The sequence below is a fragment of the Tyto alba genome, unplaced genomic scaffold (genome assembly GCF_018691265.1).
Source record: "Tyto alba isolate M040663 unplaced genomic scaffold, T.alba_DEE_v4.0 Super-Scaffold_1, whole genome shotgun sequence".
In the NCBI taxonomy this organism is placed as follows: Eukaryota; Metazoa; Chordata; class Aves; order Strigiformes; family Tytonidae; genus Tyto; species Tyto alba.
The window spans coordinates 3,427,318-3,445,936 of NW_024881261.1; the positions used below are offsets into that span (position 1 = coordinate 3,427,318).

Here is an 18,619-nt window from a genome sequence, read left to right on the forward strand (position 1 = left end):
TCAGCTTCAAAGGAAGGTGGCTTCCTTCCAGGAGGAGAGGACCCCTCTCCCTGCAGCAGAGCCTTGAGAAGATAAAGGGGGCAGCTGCTCTCTGATGTCTCTGGCACAAGCAATGCACCTCCCGGACACCTGCATCAGACCAACATTTTCTAATTATAAGGTTAACATGCAGAAGAGAATGACCGCAACATTTTCTCAAAGTTGTAGACAAATAAAGCTTTCTTTTCCAGTTCTAAGCATCATTAACTATGACATTTAATGTAGAGCTGTGGGGGCCTGTTATATTTGCAAAATCACACCTATAGACCATATTTCCTCAACCACCATGTTATGGGTACAGTTGCACTGGCTTCCAAAAAGACCGTTTCAGGTACACTTTTATAGCTAAGCTGCTTGCAAAAACTGAGGTAAGCTAAAACTCTTCACGATAGGGAAAGCATCTAGGAATTTTAGGGGACTTGCTGCTGATACATAAAGAACAGTTGTGGCTCTTGAGATCTGCACTGAACAAAGCCAGCAGCACAGGGATTTAGTATGTCAGTTAGTGGAGGTGGAGTCAGCTGAGACAAAGGCTGAAGGGCACCCAGCAAATATATCCATCAGCTGTGAGTTTCAGCCCTGAGATGTAACTAGCAGAACTAAGATGGCAAGAGAAAACACAAACAACAAAGTCACGGTGACAAAAGCATCCAGAAGCCACCTCTCATTCCCACGCCAGGTTTCAGCACCACCAAAGATATTTTTCCTCATCAGCTGTGCTTTCAGCCGAGCGATTCTCTGGGTAAAGGCTCTCCCTGCTCCCCTCCTCCTCCTCCCATCTCAACCAGAGCACATCTACACAAAAGTACTGAAGTGCCAAAAGCAAAGAATTAGTGTGGGCATAGAAAGAGCAATTTTTTCAACTCCAGGAGTTGATAAAAAAAAGGAACAAGGAATAGGGCATTACAGTAATTGCACTAAAAACCCATTTACTGCTAAAGAATACAAAACAAACACCTCTACTGAACTGCACTCATTAATCTGTGCGCATCAGAAAAATGAGGAGTGCAACGCTAGAAGAATTAGAGAGGTGACAGGGAGGAAAAAGGAAAAAGCAAACAAAGGTAACATCAATATATACTGAAAAAGATTTTCTGACTGTATGAAAGCTGAGATATCTTAAGATGCCATAAAAATGTTAGAGTAATATTCCCTGCAATTACTTTGCATTGAAGTCTGTATTAGTCCTTCCACACTCCTAAAAGAAAACAAACTGCATTTAACACGTTATCAGCTTTATTGTACCCTATCTTTAAAAAAAAAAAAAATAAATCCCCAAATCGTAATTGTTCTTTTTCCATTAAAGCAGACTGAAACAGCAGAGGCAAAAGCAAAATCTTCTGTAAATTCTCCAATATTAAAAGAAACCTCAAGGTTTTCCTCCTATGTTCTCTAAATGGGAAGTGGTTGCTTTCAGTATTAGGGAGACTCCTTAGTCCTGTGTTACTTATGCAGACAAGTTTCTAATTTTTTCAGTGGAGTCTAATGGAGAAGGAAGAATAAAAAAAGAACGAGTCAGGAGTTGCAGCTAAGATTTGTTAAAGACTATTATTTCATGTGTACATTAGCCAAGAGTAGGTCTTCCTGCCTTACTGCCAAGTCACCTTGTGTTTTGCCATTCCTGGTCTCACCAAGATTGGTTCACAGTTCTTTCTCAATATTCTAGTTATTCTGTTGTCCAAACATTCACAAAAGGTGCCTTTCCTACAAACAGAAGAAGCCTGAAGAAACTCTTAGATTTGAACAGTTACCATCAAGCTAACGAAGAAAATACAGCTCGTGGCTCCTCCTCCCCAGTAACATAGTCCATCTCACTGATTAAATCCACAAATGCGACTTACTGCAGGTATCTCTCCAGCAGGACTAGATTAAGTCCAGCAAGTTTAAGTAGATAGTAAGGATTTATTCTCATTTTCCCTTAAACAGGGGAGACATTCCTTTTCCCCATCCTCCACCTGAGCAGCAAATACCTGAAACACATACTGGTTCATGTGGAAATCGTATTCCCACGCGAGTCCAGGTTGAGCACAGCCCAGAAAGGGCAAAGGGACACTCAAGCCTCTATAAACACAACCTGACCCGTCAGGTTTTATAACGGATGACAACACACAGGAGCAATATGTTTTCCAACATATCTGGTGTCTTATCATTACCCAACACGAATTTATAAACTGAGGAAACTTCATAAATCCAGAGCACTCCTCGAACTTAAGTCACATTGCCTTCCAGAAGCATAACCACCCTGTTGCTGATTCCTACAGGCAAATCTCAAGTAGGACAGAACAAGATGCACACTTGTCCTTTTTGCTCTAATTAAAAAAAAAAAAAAAAGCTCTGGACCTATCCAAGATTTCCATGTTCCAAGAACCAGTTTCAGGTTCTTGCTTTTCCTTCTCTCCCCTTTTAAGCCAGATACTTTATTTTTAGGGAGCTAATGAAGTAAGATGCCAACTCACTCTTAACAGCTTTCTCTCCTCCTTCTTGCTACTTAATCTGTATTCAGAGTACTTCACTGCTAAGTACTGAGGGTATAAAACTGAAACTAGCATTAAAAAAAGGTATCATTATTGACTAGAACAGCATTAATAGTGTGCCATAATGCATAGCTAACAAGAAGCACAATCAAGAACATTCAAATCAATTTTTAATATTAAAAAGTCCATTAGCTGAAACACATTGTATGCAAGAAGTAATCACACCACCCCAAGCTCTTAACACTGGCTCTTGTAGAAAAAGCAAGATGCTGATTTAGACAAACAGAAAACATTATCTAGAGGCAGATGTCTCAGCATCTGTCTTCTGGTAACACAGAATCACAAAGTAAGTGAATTTTGATGTTCCCTTGAATTTCCTACATTTCACTGGGGGACATTAAGAAGTGATAACTCGGCTCTTGCTATGGTGGGCCTAAAGGCAACAGCCTCAAAGAAGGCAAAGACAGCATCTGAGCATGCACTACGCTAACCATCACATATCTGGACTTCTGTGCTTTTAATTAACTAGAATTAAAAGCAGCCTCTACCTGAAGTCTTGGCAAAATTTGCAGTATTGCTGTGCAGAAAACGCATCAAGGTATCTGCCAGGCATGAGAAGGAAGGAAGGAAAGGAGTTAAACACCAAAGGGGAGGAGGCACGAGTTCAGCTTACGGTCAATGCTGGCGGAGGATCAAACGTGTATGAACTGGTCATGAGTCAACATCGGGCCATATCATTAGATGGAGGTGCCCCAAGAGATGACAAGTGCCCGAAGGTGGCAGCACCACAGCTCCACACCCATTCCTGGCTGATGTGCCTCCAACTGCATGACCCTGCCCCTTCCCTTGCGCCCGTGCTGCCGCCCACCTCGTCCCTCAGCCAACACTTGCAAGGAGCTCAGCTTGCTCAGAACCTCCGTGCTTCTTCCTCGATAGCTCTGTAAATAACTCGGAGCAATTGGAGGAAAACCAGCAACGGCAGAGCAGCGAAGGCAGCAGCACGTGGCCAAGCACGGGAAGGGGACAGCATCAACTTCAGCCGACACGGACCACAGCCTTGGGAGAAGGTCCCACGCAGAGCAGTGCAGTTCCAAACTGTCCTGCCAAACCCAGAAGCAGGTACAAACATCCCCAAACGCAACAAGCTCAATCTTAAAACCAACTTATGAAAGGGACTATATTAGAGTCACGTGCACAATGCAGGTCAACCCTCAAGTCCTTCCCAGTTCAGTGCTCTGGGCTAAACCAGCACAAATTATGGTCAAAGTCTGCACAGGCACAAACGTTTAATCACAAGTTGTCAATTTGGTGCTCAAAGAGGGCATCTATCTTCCCAGACAGTTGGGAGCACCTCTTATACCGGTTGGGTAGAAGACCAATCGTGGATGACGGACACAGCCAGTTCTCCAGGACCTTCATCCTTCATTGGATAAAGCAGAACCTTTCTGAAAATACTTTTTTCAGCTTTTGGCTGCTGTTAGGCAAAAGCCAGCAAGAATATAGCCCAGTTATACCTGCATAAGGATTTTAACAAAAACAATCCACTCAGCTCCATCTGAAGATTCTCAACGCATCACTCCCCTGCTTCTTCAAGCTTTTCCCTGGCCAGTGCAGCAGGTATCTATTGCACCGCACAGAATTTTCAAAGAAGGTGTCTTTTACTAAGCATTTCTATAGCAGTGAGCTTAATGTCACAGCTATATTTTAATAGGCATTTCAATGACTATAAAAATCAAGTTCAACGCAATAAAACTGCTATCACACGACCACGGAAATAGTTAGCAAAAAAATGGCCCCTGCAAGACACTATTCACTGCAATATAGAGCTGATGATGCAGATCCAAAAGCCTAAAGCAAGGGGAAAATGGGGTGATGGGAATAAAGTTTTCATTTCCTACTTTTCTTCCTCCTCAGTATTTCCACAAGGGAAAACAAAATCAAAACTCCTCTGTTGCTTTCTCACAAAAGCTTATGGGGCAGGGAACAGAGAAAAGAGTTTCAGGCTTTTTTACACATCAAACCTTACTCAATTTATTTTTACTTGCCATCACCTTATTTGTCTTTTAGTCCTTCAAGCTGTCTCCAACAGCAAGAACTACAGAGAAAGAACACAGATCCAGAGACACATAATCCCTGAGGAACTTGTTCTGCTTTCTCAGAAATAACAGCCAGAGAGAAGAATTACCTGCTAAGAGCCGCAGTTTGATCCACCAACACTTTCTCTTTTCCACAACAGCTAGGCTGTTGCAGAAATTGGAAATACGTGATACTTTTCCTGAAGTTGTATCTTATACCGGAATTAATGGAAAAACGTAACCATGGAAGCGAGTCAAACAGCACTGAATGCATTAAAAGATAAGAGCGGCATTTTGCAAAAACAGGGGGAAAATTGTTTTTCTCCTAACCAGTAAGCAATCACATGCCTCGTGCTGCTTTCAGAAGAGCGACAGAGTTGGCTCGGCAGCTAGCCCTAACAAAGAGTCACTGTCCGGCTCGCTCCAGGCCACGGTCGTGCTCTCACCATCAGCCCCTTCCACGAGCAACGGGCTTTCCTTCCAGCGCTGTCAGAGGGAGCTCCTATCCCTACAAACTCCCTGTTTCCCACCTCAAGGGAATCCTTTGAGCCCATACTAATTTTTATGTACATTCTGATAGAAATAAGAAGGCAATGTAACTGATGTGGTATTACTACTCTTTAAAGACGCAACATCACGTTCAACTCTCTCCATAAATCAAGTACACAAACCTCTGGGAAGTAGGGAAAACCAGAGTACAGACTTACAGATGCTGAACTCCACATTTTTTTCACGCAATAGGAACCTAAATGTATAGTTGCAACACTTAACTTCATCAGGAGTTAATTTGACCATTTTAAAGCATTTTTTTAGTCTAATTAAAGCTGATGTAGCCCAGTAATCTATCACAAATGAACATGGGAGATTCCCGGATGAGAACTTTCCACCAGCAGCCATTGAGCCCTGTCCCACTGACCAGTTTGCTTCCCCATTGCCAGGGCACCCCTCAGCCTACTGAAATGTGTCAAAGGCAGCCCTTGTAACTGCTACCCTTACTGCCCCAGGCCTCAAAAATCATCCGCCATCAGTTCAGAATAGCTCAAGGCCGTAACACCTTACTTCCTACACATAACTACCTGAAGAGAGTGTATTTTAAAACCACCACCTACAGTCACGTGTATTAATGCCAGGAGGGTGGCTAAGGTGCCACTAACCCAGCAGTAACTTGCTAACAAGATGCTATAAGAAAAAAATACTTTAACTATTCTTTCTTTTTCACATGTTATCTGCCCAGAATCGTTCCAACTATTCACTGAGAAGAGGTGAAGCACTAGCACGCAGCACAGGCTCGCTGGCAGCCCAGGGTAGCACCGGCCAGAGGAAGCAAGAGCCAGCTCCTGGCTAGATCAGCCCTGCCCCACTGGAAACAACAGCTTAAGGAGAACCATTTCCCTGTAATGATTTCCAAAGCAACACAGAAGGTACTAAATCTGCTCAAGCGTTCGTATCTGGCAAGCTCCAACAGGCAGCACAAGTTTGTGCGAAACTAGACAGCGTATCTGTCCTCCACAACCACTTCCACTTAAAACATTTGTCTTCCCCACTGTAAAAATACGCCATTAGTCTAATAACCAGTGGTTATTTCTCAACTATTCAATTCATTCAACACTCTCAGGATCCCTACCTCAAAACAAAACTTTTCAAAAAAAAAAAATAATGGTAGCTAGCACATTGTATGCTCAATCCAAGTCCCCACATCCAGAAAACAGCTCATTTTTTATACAAACTCATCCCATTCCAAAGCCTGCATGCTGAGGATGGAGGCGAGTTTTTGTGCTGTTTTCCCGTAGACATCCAACTTACTCCTCTCAATTAGGAGCCTTTGGTGTACTGAAGAAAAACAATTTAGACTTTAAAAAATGTTTCTTGGTCCATTAGCGTCCCAAGAGCAAGACTGTGTTGCTGCATGCAAAGGTAACAACAGAAATGCCTGTGACGTGCAGATGCAGTAGGAAGGGAAACACAATAGTATGAGCCCAGGGCTTTACTAATGTTCACCAATATTTTATTTTTTACCAAGTTTACTCAGTCATTACTCAACGCTATCACTATCCCACCCACCTTATCAACACTTGAGCTGGTATTCAATTACCCCATTTCCCCTCTGCAAGATTTCATATTTTCTACACTCCTTATGTAAATGTTACAGAAACACCAAGACACTATTATATAAACATAATACATGAACTCCTAAGCTTAGAGTTTCTATCTTGATGTAAGAATAGCTCCCAGATCAACATGCTGCATTGTAGATGGTATCACGCCTGGACTGTAAAAGCATACACAGTTATCCCAGTATTTTAGATATTCAAGCCCTAATGGTATGAAAGCTTCTTCCAGTGTTCAGCCAAGAACACGTTCACCTTCATGCATTGTAGCTGCAGAAACAGGCAACTGGTGCATTAAGCCCAAACTGCACTTGCTGTATTTTAAAGCAGAAATGTGAACGAGTTAAATCACCTGCTATCACAGTTCAGTAAATAAACAGAGGCCTCTTCTGCAGCAGAAGTTATTGATAAAAATCTGTTAATAAATCATTTCAAGAACACATTCAACTAGAAATGTCTAATGCTTTTTTCAATCCTTTTAGATTCTCACTTACAGTGAAACACTCAAGAACAAAAACAACAAATAAAACCAAAAAAAGGATAATATAATAAATACCAAAAGAATATTTGGCTCTCCATCAAAAGTTTGGGGTTGCTGTTTTGTCCCATTTGACTCACACACTGTGGAAACTACTGCCTAAGAAATACCTCTGAGCCACAAAAATATCTGTTCTCATCTCCAGACACTTAACTTGTGAGCAAGAACAACTGTTTTCTCATCAGAAGAGCTCAATAACTGAAAACTCTGGGAAAGGGATCTTTACCCACTGCTTCAATCCCTTCCAGTGCTTTGTCATATGTCACTAAATTCATTTTTAAGAGGAGCCAATGGCAGCTGCTGTGTTTGTGAGCAAGTCCCAGTCTTACAGAAATTTTGAGTTGCTCTTCTAGCACGCTGCTGCCCATTGCCTGGGAATTCCATGAAAGAAAGGTTGTCTTCTTTATGCCCAACCATTAGTGAGCAGCATCAGAAAAGACACCAAAAAAAGTGCAGAACAGACTTAAGCAAGGGGACAGAGAGGTCAATGACAGATTGTCAACAGCTAGAGGCATTGCTCTGACAGGTTGTTGAGGAAGGAAGCAGAGTTAGATACTGTTGTATCAGAAGACATACCTTCTACCGAGCAACTACAATTTGAAATGAGAGGCCAAATGCCTCCAAAACTAAACTTTAAAAAAAGGCCACAAACCACTTTCTTTTTTAAAACCAACTTACTAAAAATATTATCAGTAAAACCACTGTTATACCACCTACCCTTTGCACTGGAAACTTCAGAGATCAATCTACAGAATAATAAAAAAAAAAAATACACCAGAAAAAAAAAAAAAAAAAAAAACACACAAAACAAACAAAACACCACCACGACAACACACAACCTCAGATGGGGAGGGGAAGGGAAAGTCTAAGTCTGCCCCACCTAATATTCTTGGTCCAAGAAGCATCAAGAAGGCAATGGATTGATGGAGACACAACCAACACCTACTAGTCATGATAAGAAAAAAATAACAGGCAACAGTCAGACAGTACAACAGCAGGAGGTGGATGAGGATCCATATCTACCACACACATCACCCACTAGTGAAGTGATTTGATTCAGCCTCCACATACTGCAAATGAGCAAAGAGGTTTTACAGTTCTTTACTGGAGGGAGAAAGAATAGCAGTGCTCCTATATTTTCCATTTGCCCCAGTTATAAGTCTCCAAAGATAAACACTATTTCCCAACAATGTGAAAGGTGAAGCAGGGGTAGCCAGGTGAGCAGGAAGGAAGAAATTCCAGCAGGGACAACAAGATGATGGGTGATGCCTGCAGAAAACCGGTGGGCATTTGTGTATAAGGACAAAATACAAGACAAGAAAAACGCTTGGAAAACATTAAAAATTAAGAAGCATCTGACAGATTACAAAACATACAGAGGAAAAGAAACAACCAGCAAGAAAGCTTTCATGTATAACTGTAGACAGCTTTGTATCATAATCACATTTTCCTCAAAAGATACAAAGCAATATAGATTGCTATATGCAGAGCCCAAAGCCACCAGGCCATCCAGCAGCCACCAGACCATCCAGCAGCCAACCCTGAGGCCAGACACTGGGCATCACCATTACCTCACTTTAGACAGAGCACACTATAAGCTTGAGTATGAGAATTATTTTCTGCATATTCAAGCTACAAACAAGCCATAGATTGTCCAAAGCAAAACAGCAAAAAAGTTAACATGCTCCCGTGCGGCTCCATAACAGTCAGAAAAAATAACAAAAGCATGAAGACAAGCTTTTCAAACACCCAGGCTGCCTGGCAAGGCAGAAGCCAGGACAGAGTCACAGCTAACCATTCTACAACAGTCTCCATAGCAGTGAAGGAGGGAATAAACCCAGACTTGGGTCACACCTGCAGCTGGTCCCTTCTCCAGATTCACTGAGCAACAGGAGGTCCACGCAAGGCAAACAAGAGCTGATAAACAAACCCTCTTTTAGCTCATATTTCATTGTGTAAAAACAGTAATAATTAAAGTAAAAACTCCACTTCTAGCCACTTTGATGTTAGTTTTTACACAAATGCTCATATTTTGGGGGAATAACTTTATATTTTCAGTCAAGAGAAAGTTTAAAGGTTCCCACGGACCTTTATCTGTAACTTTCCTGGCAAAGTGACATCCTTAACCATATCTCTACTTAGTCATTAAAACTGCAGTGCAACCCCTCCTCTAGAGGACAGTATTTATAGGGCATTCCAAGTCACTGCCTTGATAATCCACTGCCATTTCAGGGTCATGATTTGTTCACTGAAGTCACATGCACAGCAGATTTTTTTGAAAGCAAGCGTCCTCTTAAATTGTTCACCATCTGCGTCAAGACTTGGAAACTCAAATTATCATCAGCTACTTCCATCTGGCTCAGCATTGAGATATTTCCTGTTTCAGGGTCCACTACAGGAATACTTTTAACATTACCAGTTGCCTGCATTTCATTTCTGATTCTCAGCCTTCGCTACAGATAATATTATACACACACCACACTGAAGCAGAAGCAACTCCTCAGTACCAGCACCCAACCGCATTCACTGAACCATTCCCTACAGCCAACACTTTTTCATGCAGACCAGCCGGCACAATTAGGAGGATGTTAAAGGCTAAAGCATCAGCTGGAAGCAGGCAGGCATGCCTCCCCCTCCCAACAACTCCCTTTAGCCTTATGCAGGGACCACAGGTACCACCAGTGCCAGGGTTTGCCATCTTATTTCTTCTAAATTCCTTTTTTTTTTTTATTCCATGTATGGAAATTAGGAAAGCGCTCCTCCACTAACACAGCACAGTGGAAGGTCCTTGCACATAAGGTTTGGGTACAGTCCGGTGTCATCAACTTCTTGTTTGGCATCAGTGACCTCCTCCTGGGACCCACAGGCTATTCAGCTACGTTCCCTAAACATATGTTATTTTATTACACTCAGCTTCAAACTGAGCGATGTCAGTACTTCCGTGCTTTGTTTGGAGAATAAGGAGAAAGCAGAGCAAACACAACCTAGGGTTGGGCTTCCAAAAGGTATGTGGATGTTTCAAGAGGCTCTCGGGCACTTCACACTTGGTGTGCTCTCCCTACCCACACTGCCAGCTGTGCATTTTCAAAGCTGCTCAGCAGCTGTGCCTCCAGGGAGCTCTGCCAGCAACCAGCTAGGAAATCACCACATCAAGCCATGAGGTTCCTCCACCAGGAAGACAACTCTCAACGATGCCCTCCACACACGGGTCTCCTGCTTTACTGCAGTACGCTCCAAAACCCCTGCACCCAGCTCAGCTTGGGAGCTGCTCAAGCAGGTTTTTAACCTAAATATTGATTAATTTGTGTAGTAGAAGCATTGAAGTGACACGGCTCCTACAACAGTAGAGAGGCAGAGAACAGAGTGCCTTAAGAAACAAAGTGTCTACAAACGTACAGACCAACTGCATACACTTTTACTTCCATTTGTGTCCATAATTACACAGCAAATCCTGTATCACTTGCTGGTATTTTCTGCTGAGTACCAGAAAGGCATTTTGTTACTCCAACACCCTTTGGTAAAATCAGCCACCCCAAACCTCTGAAACCATGTTATAAAAAGGTCTGTGCTAAAATAATATAAACAGTACTCTAAATAAAGCAGCAGTGCTAAGAAATATTATTAAAAAAAAAAAACAAACAAAAAAAAAAAATTGAGTATCACAGCCAATAGTTACTTCAGTTATTCATCCATCTGTTTGTTTTGTTATGTATATGGATACATGATTACACATAATAGTTCTCAATGTAATTATTTCAGTTTAGTTACAAAGCTATATGGAGCGGAAAAGTATTTCCAGAGATATTTCATATTTTGCTGATGAAACTGAAATTCAGCAACTGCTGCTTCTTGCGTTACAAGTCTTTACATCAGAAATCAGATTTAATGCACAAATTACATAAACATGGGAAGATAAATAATACTATAAATATATGAATGTTCTCACAACCACAGCCTGAAAACGTAGATAAAGTTTAAGAATTACAAGAATTATCTCTTTTTGAACATTCTTTTGGTTTGCAGAGGGCATGATTTCAATTTCCCCCCCAAGCTAAAGGAGGAAAGTATTCCAGTAACTCATTAAGGAATTCATTAAAGAATTATTCAGGAAACAACTGTTGTCAGAATAGCTTTGGGATCCACCACAGGCCAGAAAACAGAATTAAAAACATTTCTAAGTTTACAAAAAAAAAAAAAAAAAAAGCTAACTTTTCAGTGGTCCATCTCCCTGTCAAAGACAACCCATAGAGAACAGCCAGTGTATTTCAGATAGACAGTGACTGGCCACCACTGAATGTTCTGTGAAAGTTTCAGACTTGCAGCAAGTAGAAGAGGAGAGTTAAGACTGACATGTATAATAGAGCAAATACTTCAAAACTAGATTAGCCCTAGTTCCTCATTTGAGCTTCGATTCATTAATATGTCAGCTTTCAGCTATTTATCTAAAATTGGACACATCTACAGGTATTTAACAAGATGTATTGGATTTCAGTCCTGAAGGACTACTACAGGATTAGACAAAGTGTATCCTGCATGTGCTCCACAGCCAATACCGGACAAACTCCAGAAACACAACTATTTCAAAGAAAAATTATTGCAATGCTTATGCCTGTAGTTGCAAGCTGATAGACAGGCTTCCTGGAGATGCAGTTTGACTAAGTTGCATCCAGTTACTTTCCCCTTTCCTGAAAGTTTTACCTATGCAGAAAGAAAAACACATTTATAATACAAAGAAAGCTGTGCCAAGTATGGCAAACAATCTAAAATTGTATCAGTGCACCTAAATCAAGCATTTATGGCTATGAAAGACAAAGAGGAAAACTACAGAACGTACCAAGGTACTACTTGAAATTCAGGTGGAAATTCAGAAATGGTTTTCCCCCTGAATTGATGCCAAACAGAAAACATTCAATCAGGACTTTCCTACTGTCACTTCCATACTTGTAAAGTGTAAATCCTCATCTTGTGGAATTTCCCCCTCCCCTTTTATTTTCTAGGAACAAGAGTGTTAATTAACAGCTGAAAAATCCCTAAACTGGCTGACACCTTACTCTGCAGAGTTAAATAAAAGCTCTGTATTATGACCGTAGGCAGTCAGCTGCCTGTAGGAAGTCAGTATGTGCTCTATGAGGGGAAAACAAAAGAAAACACACACACACAAAAAAGTATTTCTGGTAAATCCCTACAGGAATAATTTCTCAGAACAATCCTGGTTTGTAATGTCACTGACCTGGACAAAAGCAAACAGGAGTACACGCTTGCTTCCACTTATCCGGTGTCTTTATCCCTCTCCAATCTGTTGCTTGCAACAATTGTTTATTGACAGAGAGCAGTAGTGGCTGCTGAGTAAACTGAGCATAATCAAGCACATGCCTACACTCAAATTAAGGTAATTCATTTAGTTCATCCACCAGTCCCTTACCTCTGCCTCATGTGATGCCAGGGACAGGGAAGCACAGAAATGCATCCCCCCAGCAAGCAGGGAATTAAAAGGTATTGTAAAATATCAGAAAATAAAACTCTAATCTGGGCATACAGCAGGGTATGCTGTCTCTAGGAGACTGAATCTGCACGTGTTTTCTCAACCTGGTAATGCACTGATAAATACATCAGCAAATGTTGCACGGGTGTTTTTACTCCATCGGTTTGGGACGTGTCTGAACGCAGTCCTGCTGTCAGCAACAGTACAAAGGTAACCGTCCTGCCCTGCCAGACGGCCCCAAACCTCACAACACAGCACCACTAAAATTCCTAAAACGCATCTTTTCCTATCTCCTAAAAACTTTTTCTTTCCTGTTTTAAGGCACAAATATGCAAGCACAAGATCAACTCTCTTACTAAGCAAGACAGTCGCCATGGGCCACACCACTCACTGCAGTTGGGGAGTCTAAATGCAGGATTCCACAAAAGCCTTAAATCTGTCCTAAACCACTGCAGGCCTCCCTCAAGCAGCAGAAGCAAAGCAGCAGTGCTTGGCCGTAGGAATCCCTGTGCTTTCAACAGCACCGCTCTTAGCAAATCCCCATCCTCCCCCTTTCAAAGGGCCATTACAAGGGCAGAACTCATTTGAAAAACTTATATATCATGACCTTCGAATCACCACTTAGTCCACCAACTTGTTATAGCCCTCCCCTAATAATAAGAAAAAAAAATATATATATTTCTGTATACCTGGTTTGAAGATGCTTTTATATATACCTTTTGAAAAGCTATCCCAATTTCAGAGAGGCACTATAAAATACTCTAACCTCGAAATGCAGCCAAAGTCCATCCTGTTTCAAAGCATCTAAAATCCAGCAAGTTATGATTTGCCCCGTCATGACATGCAACAAAATCTCACCAGTAACAAGCAAAAGTACAGGAACTCCCAACTGGTGTGGCTCCCAGTAAAATTGGTTTAGTTTGTAGGCTGAGTTTTTTTGTTTGCTTGTTATTGTTTCTTTGGTTGGGTTTTTAATTAATGCACATGTAGACATGCACCCTAGGCAGCATAGAGTGTACCTGAGCAGATTTCATGATACTGGCTGAGGATTAAGAACAACAGATACCGTCTCAAGTACTTGCAGCACCCCATCCACTTCGGGAAAAGACTAACAGCACCCAGACATGCAATGGAAGTCCAACAACTGTATATATTCAGTCACAAAAGTACAGACTATTTTTATAAAGCTAGTATCCTTGACACGTACGTTATCTTTGACCTAATACACGGCATTAGGAAGCACCTACCCAGACATAACCTGCTGTCCTGAAGTAGCAACAGTCAATGCACCTTCCCATACAGATATCCAGCCCTTTCTTCATCAAGGCTTTGCATTTATGAAGCTGTCCAAATCCAGGAGCACCTTGCCTGCCAGTCAGAGCCCCCACTGGCTTATTGCTCACGGCAAGGGCATGACTATCCATGTTTTCCAAGGACTCCTTAGGAGTAGCAGAGGAAAGCAGTATCAGCATCCAAAAATTAAGAGGATCTCTCACAGAGCACAAGCCCTGTAGCCAAGAAGTTCTCTTTCTACACCTGACCATGCATGGACACACTATTTTTCTATTTCAACATTAAGAAAAAAAAAAAAAAGGAATTAAACTATCACACTAGTGGTTTAATTACTCCATATCTGCACATACTGTTGAACACAATGGCATTTTAAATACAGTATCTGTAGTAACCGCAGTAGTGCCAGTTCTACCTCTCACTGCAGTTTTAAGTGCAAAGGAGAAGGGTCAAATGACAGAAGAATCGAGAGGATTTGGAAGTTACTAGAGACACTTCATGCTATCTCAGAAGCCCTATTCAGGCTCACAGACTTCCTAAAGCAGCTCATTACCTCTCCTCTCCGCTGGCATAAGGAAGTACACCAAAATTACCATTTTTGTATCACACTAAAAGCAGGAAACGTGAGACTGAACAGCCACACTCCGCAGCCGCTTGGGACGCTGAGGGTACGCAGCGGACATAAGCAGCCTCCGAGGCTCCCTAAAAGCCTCTAATGTCCCTGCTGAGGAAGCCACACACCCAGATGCCCATCTCGCCACCACCTCATGCCTTCCCACCCGCTCTGGGGGCGAGAGCCGAAACCCAGAGCCAGACGCTGAGACGAAGGGGGATACGCAGCATCAGGAGCTGAGAAAAGCTACCGCAATTAAGCCAGTCGTTTTCCCGTTTCGGATGGTTCCCCATATGTTAATCTAACAACTGTATTATCGCCTTATATCCACTCCCATTCCCCATCCAACCTCCCCGCGCGCTGAGCCCTGAATTCCCTCAGGAAGTGGAGCTGAGTCACGCTCACAACTGCCTGCTGAGATAACGCCTATGCATTATGCGGCAGCACTCCTCATTTTAAGGCAGTAAGTTTAGTTTACACGTACGCTGGACATCCAGCATCATCTGCAAACCCCACCGTGCAAGGTGGAGTGGGTTGAGCAGGAGGAGCGTTTCTTAATGCACCTGTATGCTGCCAGAAAATCTTCAGGACTCAAGATGTTAAGCAAGCTTAGTCGCACACACTAGTCAAGAGGAAGAAAAAAGTATATATAGGTATTATGTATACACATGTGCCTATTTTATATACACACATCTTATATGTATATATACACACGTGCGTATACATACACACATTTCTGAGCTCCCACAGCTGTGACATAAATAATGTAAAATACAATAGATACTTTGTTATTTCTGCTTTAGTGAAATATACACCCTAAGTATATTACATACACATGTCACCAAGATGACAGTTCAATTAACAATCCTATTTGGGAACACGCAAATGTTTCTGTTTCACTGTCAGACAATACTGATCCAAAGTCAGTCTCCAGGACCGGTCATGGGAAATAGTTAGGAAGAAAAATATTCATATGTTAGCATGCTCAGTTTAACAGTGCCTCCTCCATTCATGTCTGAGACTATGTTACTTCCGCATCAATTTCGCCACAACCTGAAAGTTTCACAAGCAGCAAAAAATAAAACATCAGAAATCTCGCAGTGTACAAAAGCACCCTTTTTCAACAACACAAAGGCGTTTAAAACAAGTATAACCAAGCTGAACATTCACCTTCCTCAGGAGGAAACCCCAGTGACACCAAAAAGAAGCTATCCCTCCCAAAACAGCATCTAACAGCATAGCACAGGCCAGTGAATCACAACGTCCAATTAGCTCCAAATCCGATTTTACCTCCTTGCAACACCACATCTACTTTCAACTCTCACACCCCTGCAGTTCAGCAGATAAATACCCTAATTTTGCCAATGATCATCCCTCTCAGCTAACTTGCAAGAAAAAAAAAAAAAAAACTATCATAGAAAAACAAACTATTAATAAACCATGACAAACTTCTCTCCAGAGCAGTGGACACCAACAAAAAATACCAGTTGAGCACCAATCGAGCACACAGTCTTGTGCTTTTTAGAACTGCGAAATATTTTTTTTTTCTAACATTACATTTAAGTCTAGTTCTCTTACTACACATACAGTTTCCCACAGTGGATATCCAAATAAAGTATATTTTTAAACATTCAGTTTATTGCACACTTGTTCTCTCACCCTTTCAAAATCACTTGTAAGACATCAATTCCTGGAAAGCCAGGTCCAGGCAATTGCCTCCACCACGGCGGCGATAAGAGTTCCTGAAAAAGAGGAACTTGCTTTCGAGTGTCACTGGTGTGTAACACTAGCATATATTACGTGACCATTTAGGCATTCCAGTCTTTGAGAAATACCTCTACCCATCCCACACTACGAAGCAGGTTATTTGGAAATCTCAATAAGTGACTGCCATCTGTAGCTCTTCTGCTTCCATATATTTGTCCTGCATCCTCAGCACTGAAATTACTCACAGGTCTCACACGGTGTAACTGGCTGGCTAGAATTCTCTAGTAATTTAAAAGTCATGCTCTCGTTTTCTAGGGATGTACACACAGAATTTAAATTAATTCCTAAAATTCTCTTGGGCTCAACTTAGACCCAGAAACTCCATTCTTCCTGCTCACGTTGCTTATACAAGGCTTAGCTGTGGACATACAAGAAAGATGTTTTTCACAACCAATAGAGTCCAAGAACCGTGGCAAAATTGCATTTTAAATTTCCAAATTGAAGAGTCAGATTTATCATTTCCTTCCCCAAGACAAATATTCTCACTCACGCCAACAAAGTTTTCTTCTCCATAACCCCTAGGAAAAAGCTTTTGATCAAAACGAAACATCCTCAAAAGCAAGACGGGCCCTCTCGGCACAACACTGCCCAAAACCGCCCCGAGTTCGGATCCGTTTAATTACAGTGGAGATGTTTTAACTACCGGCAGAGAACAATCCCCCTCTGTTTGAGAGGGACGGAAGAAGCAGAGTACGAAATGGATCCCCGGACAGCAGCGCGCAGGGGAAACCCCTCATCTGTATAAAAATCACTCTCCCTGCAAAATGATGAGCTTTTTCTTTCGGTAGCCTTGAAAACCTTTCTCTCCTCAGGAGGGATACAGAGGAGGGAGCACTGGGCATCGCTTCCCAGCGACCCTGCACAGCTCCCACCGAGGATCCAGCACTGGAAGCGTATCCTGTTTAGCTGCCATCGCGGGGTGGGGGGAGGAAAGAAACTAACGTAAAAACTACTCAAAGCCCTCTTCTATTCAAACAAAGTAGTACTCAGGAAGGAAAAAATAATACATAGAAGAAAAAGCAACTTTTTTTTAACGAAGCCGACTCAAGCGCTGGTTGCCCGGCGTCTCCGGACAGCTTCTAAACTTTCCCTCAGGAAATCGCCGGCGGGCGGGCGGGGGGCGGCAGCCGGCGGGGGGGACCCGGGGGGCACCGGCCCACCCCGCACCCCGCCGCTGGACGAGGAGGTTTTCCGAGGAAAACCCGGTGCCCGGGGAAGCGCGGCCCCGGCCCGCCGAAAGCAGCGGCCGCCGGAGACCGGCTCCGGGGCAGCCGAGGGATTGGGGGGGGGGGGGGGGGGGAAGGAGGGGGGGAGGGATCGGGAGGGGGGAAGGCCCGCGGCAGAGAAACGGGAGCGGGGCCGGGAGGGTCCTCACCTACGCCGTATTTTTCCTCCCTTTTGGTGGGAACCCAGCGGGTCATGGCGCTGGGGGAAGGGGGGGGAAAAGCGGTCGGACCGGGCCGGGGATGCGGGAGCCCCGTTCCTACGCCGCCATTTTCCGACAGCGGGACGGGAAAAAGTTTCTTCCCGACGGCGGAGTCATGTGGTGCGGGCGGAGCCAGCGGCATGGCGCCCCGGCCCGGCGGCGGGAGCGGGGGCCGCCCCCCTCCCTCAGCCGCCCCCCTCAGCCACCCACCCGCTCCCGGGGTACTGAGGGGGGGGGGCGGTGCGCTCCCCACTGAGGGAAGGAGCCGGAGTCCCTGACGGGAACCCCCACCCCGCAGCCGCGTCCCATCTCGTTCCCTCACAAAGGAAAGCGGGGTGGGGTGGTGCCTCCCCGGCAGCCTCGCTAATTGCGTGATTACATTCCGGGTACACCTGGCCTTAATCTGCCGGAAAGTTTCTTCACCTGCGCGAAACCGGCTGCCTGCAAAGCCAACGTGACTTTCCTCGGTGCCACATTGCCAGGCAGCTCCAGCAGAAGGGGCCGAATCTTTTTCAGGACACTCGCTCCCAATAAATCACCAGTTTCTCAGATTTCTTTTTTTTTTTTTTTGGCTCCTGTTCTGATCCCTCCAGCCACCTGGCCCTCGAGGATTTCTGTCTGCTTCCCTCCCAGAGAGGCGGCACTAAAATAGGGTTTCTGCTAATGTTTAAGAGTAGCAGGTTCTCTGCGTTTGGGTATTGCTATGTTGATAGGCACACCATTCCGAGTAAATCCTTCCTTGGCCATAAAGGTTAGAAAACTCCTGATTTCTAAGCCTAAATCCAAAACCTAGTCCAAACTTAACAT

At 43.3% G+C, this 18,619-nt stretch overlaps 1 protein-coding gene across 5 annotated transcripts in view; it reads right to left on the reverse strand.

Annotated features, from left to right (window-relative positions):
* DOCK1 (dedicator of cytokinesis 1) overlaps positions 1–17,998 on the reverse strand; it is a 316,081-nt gene extending 298,083 nt beyond the window's left edge. For 3 of the 5 annotated variants that reach the window (XM_042792609.1, XM_042792599.1, XM_042792597.1), the window contains exon 1: positions 17,762–17,998. In XM_042792609.1, coding sequence (XP_042648543.1) covers positions 17,762–17,954 — 193 coding nt within the window. In that variant the 5' untranslated portion in view covers positions 17,955–17,998. The remainder of the gene's footprint in view (positions 1–17,761) is intronic. The other 2 variants (XM_042792604.1, XM_042792594.1) reach the window with 1 other exon arrangement.
* Between the last annotated feature and the right edge of the window lie 621 nt (positions 17,999–18,619).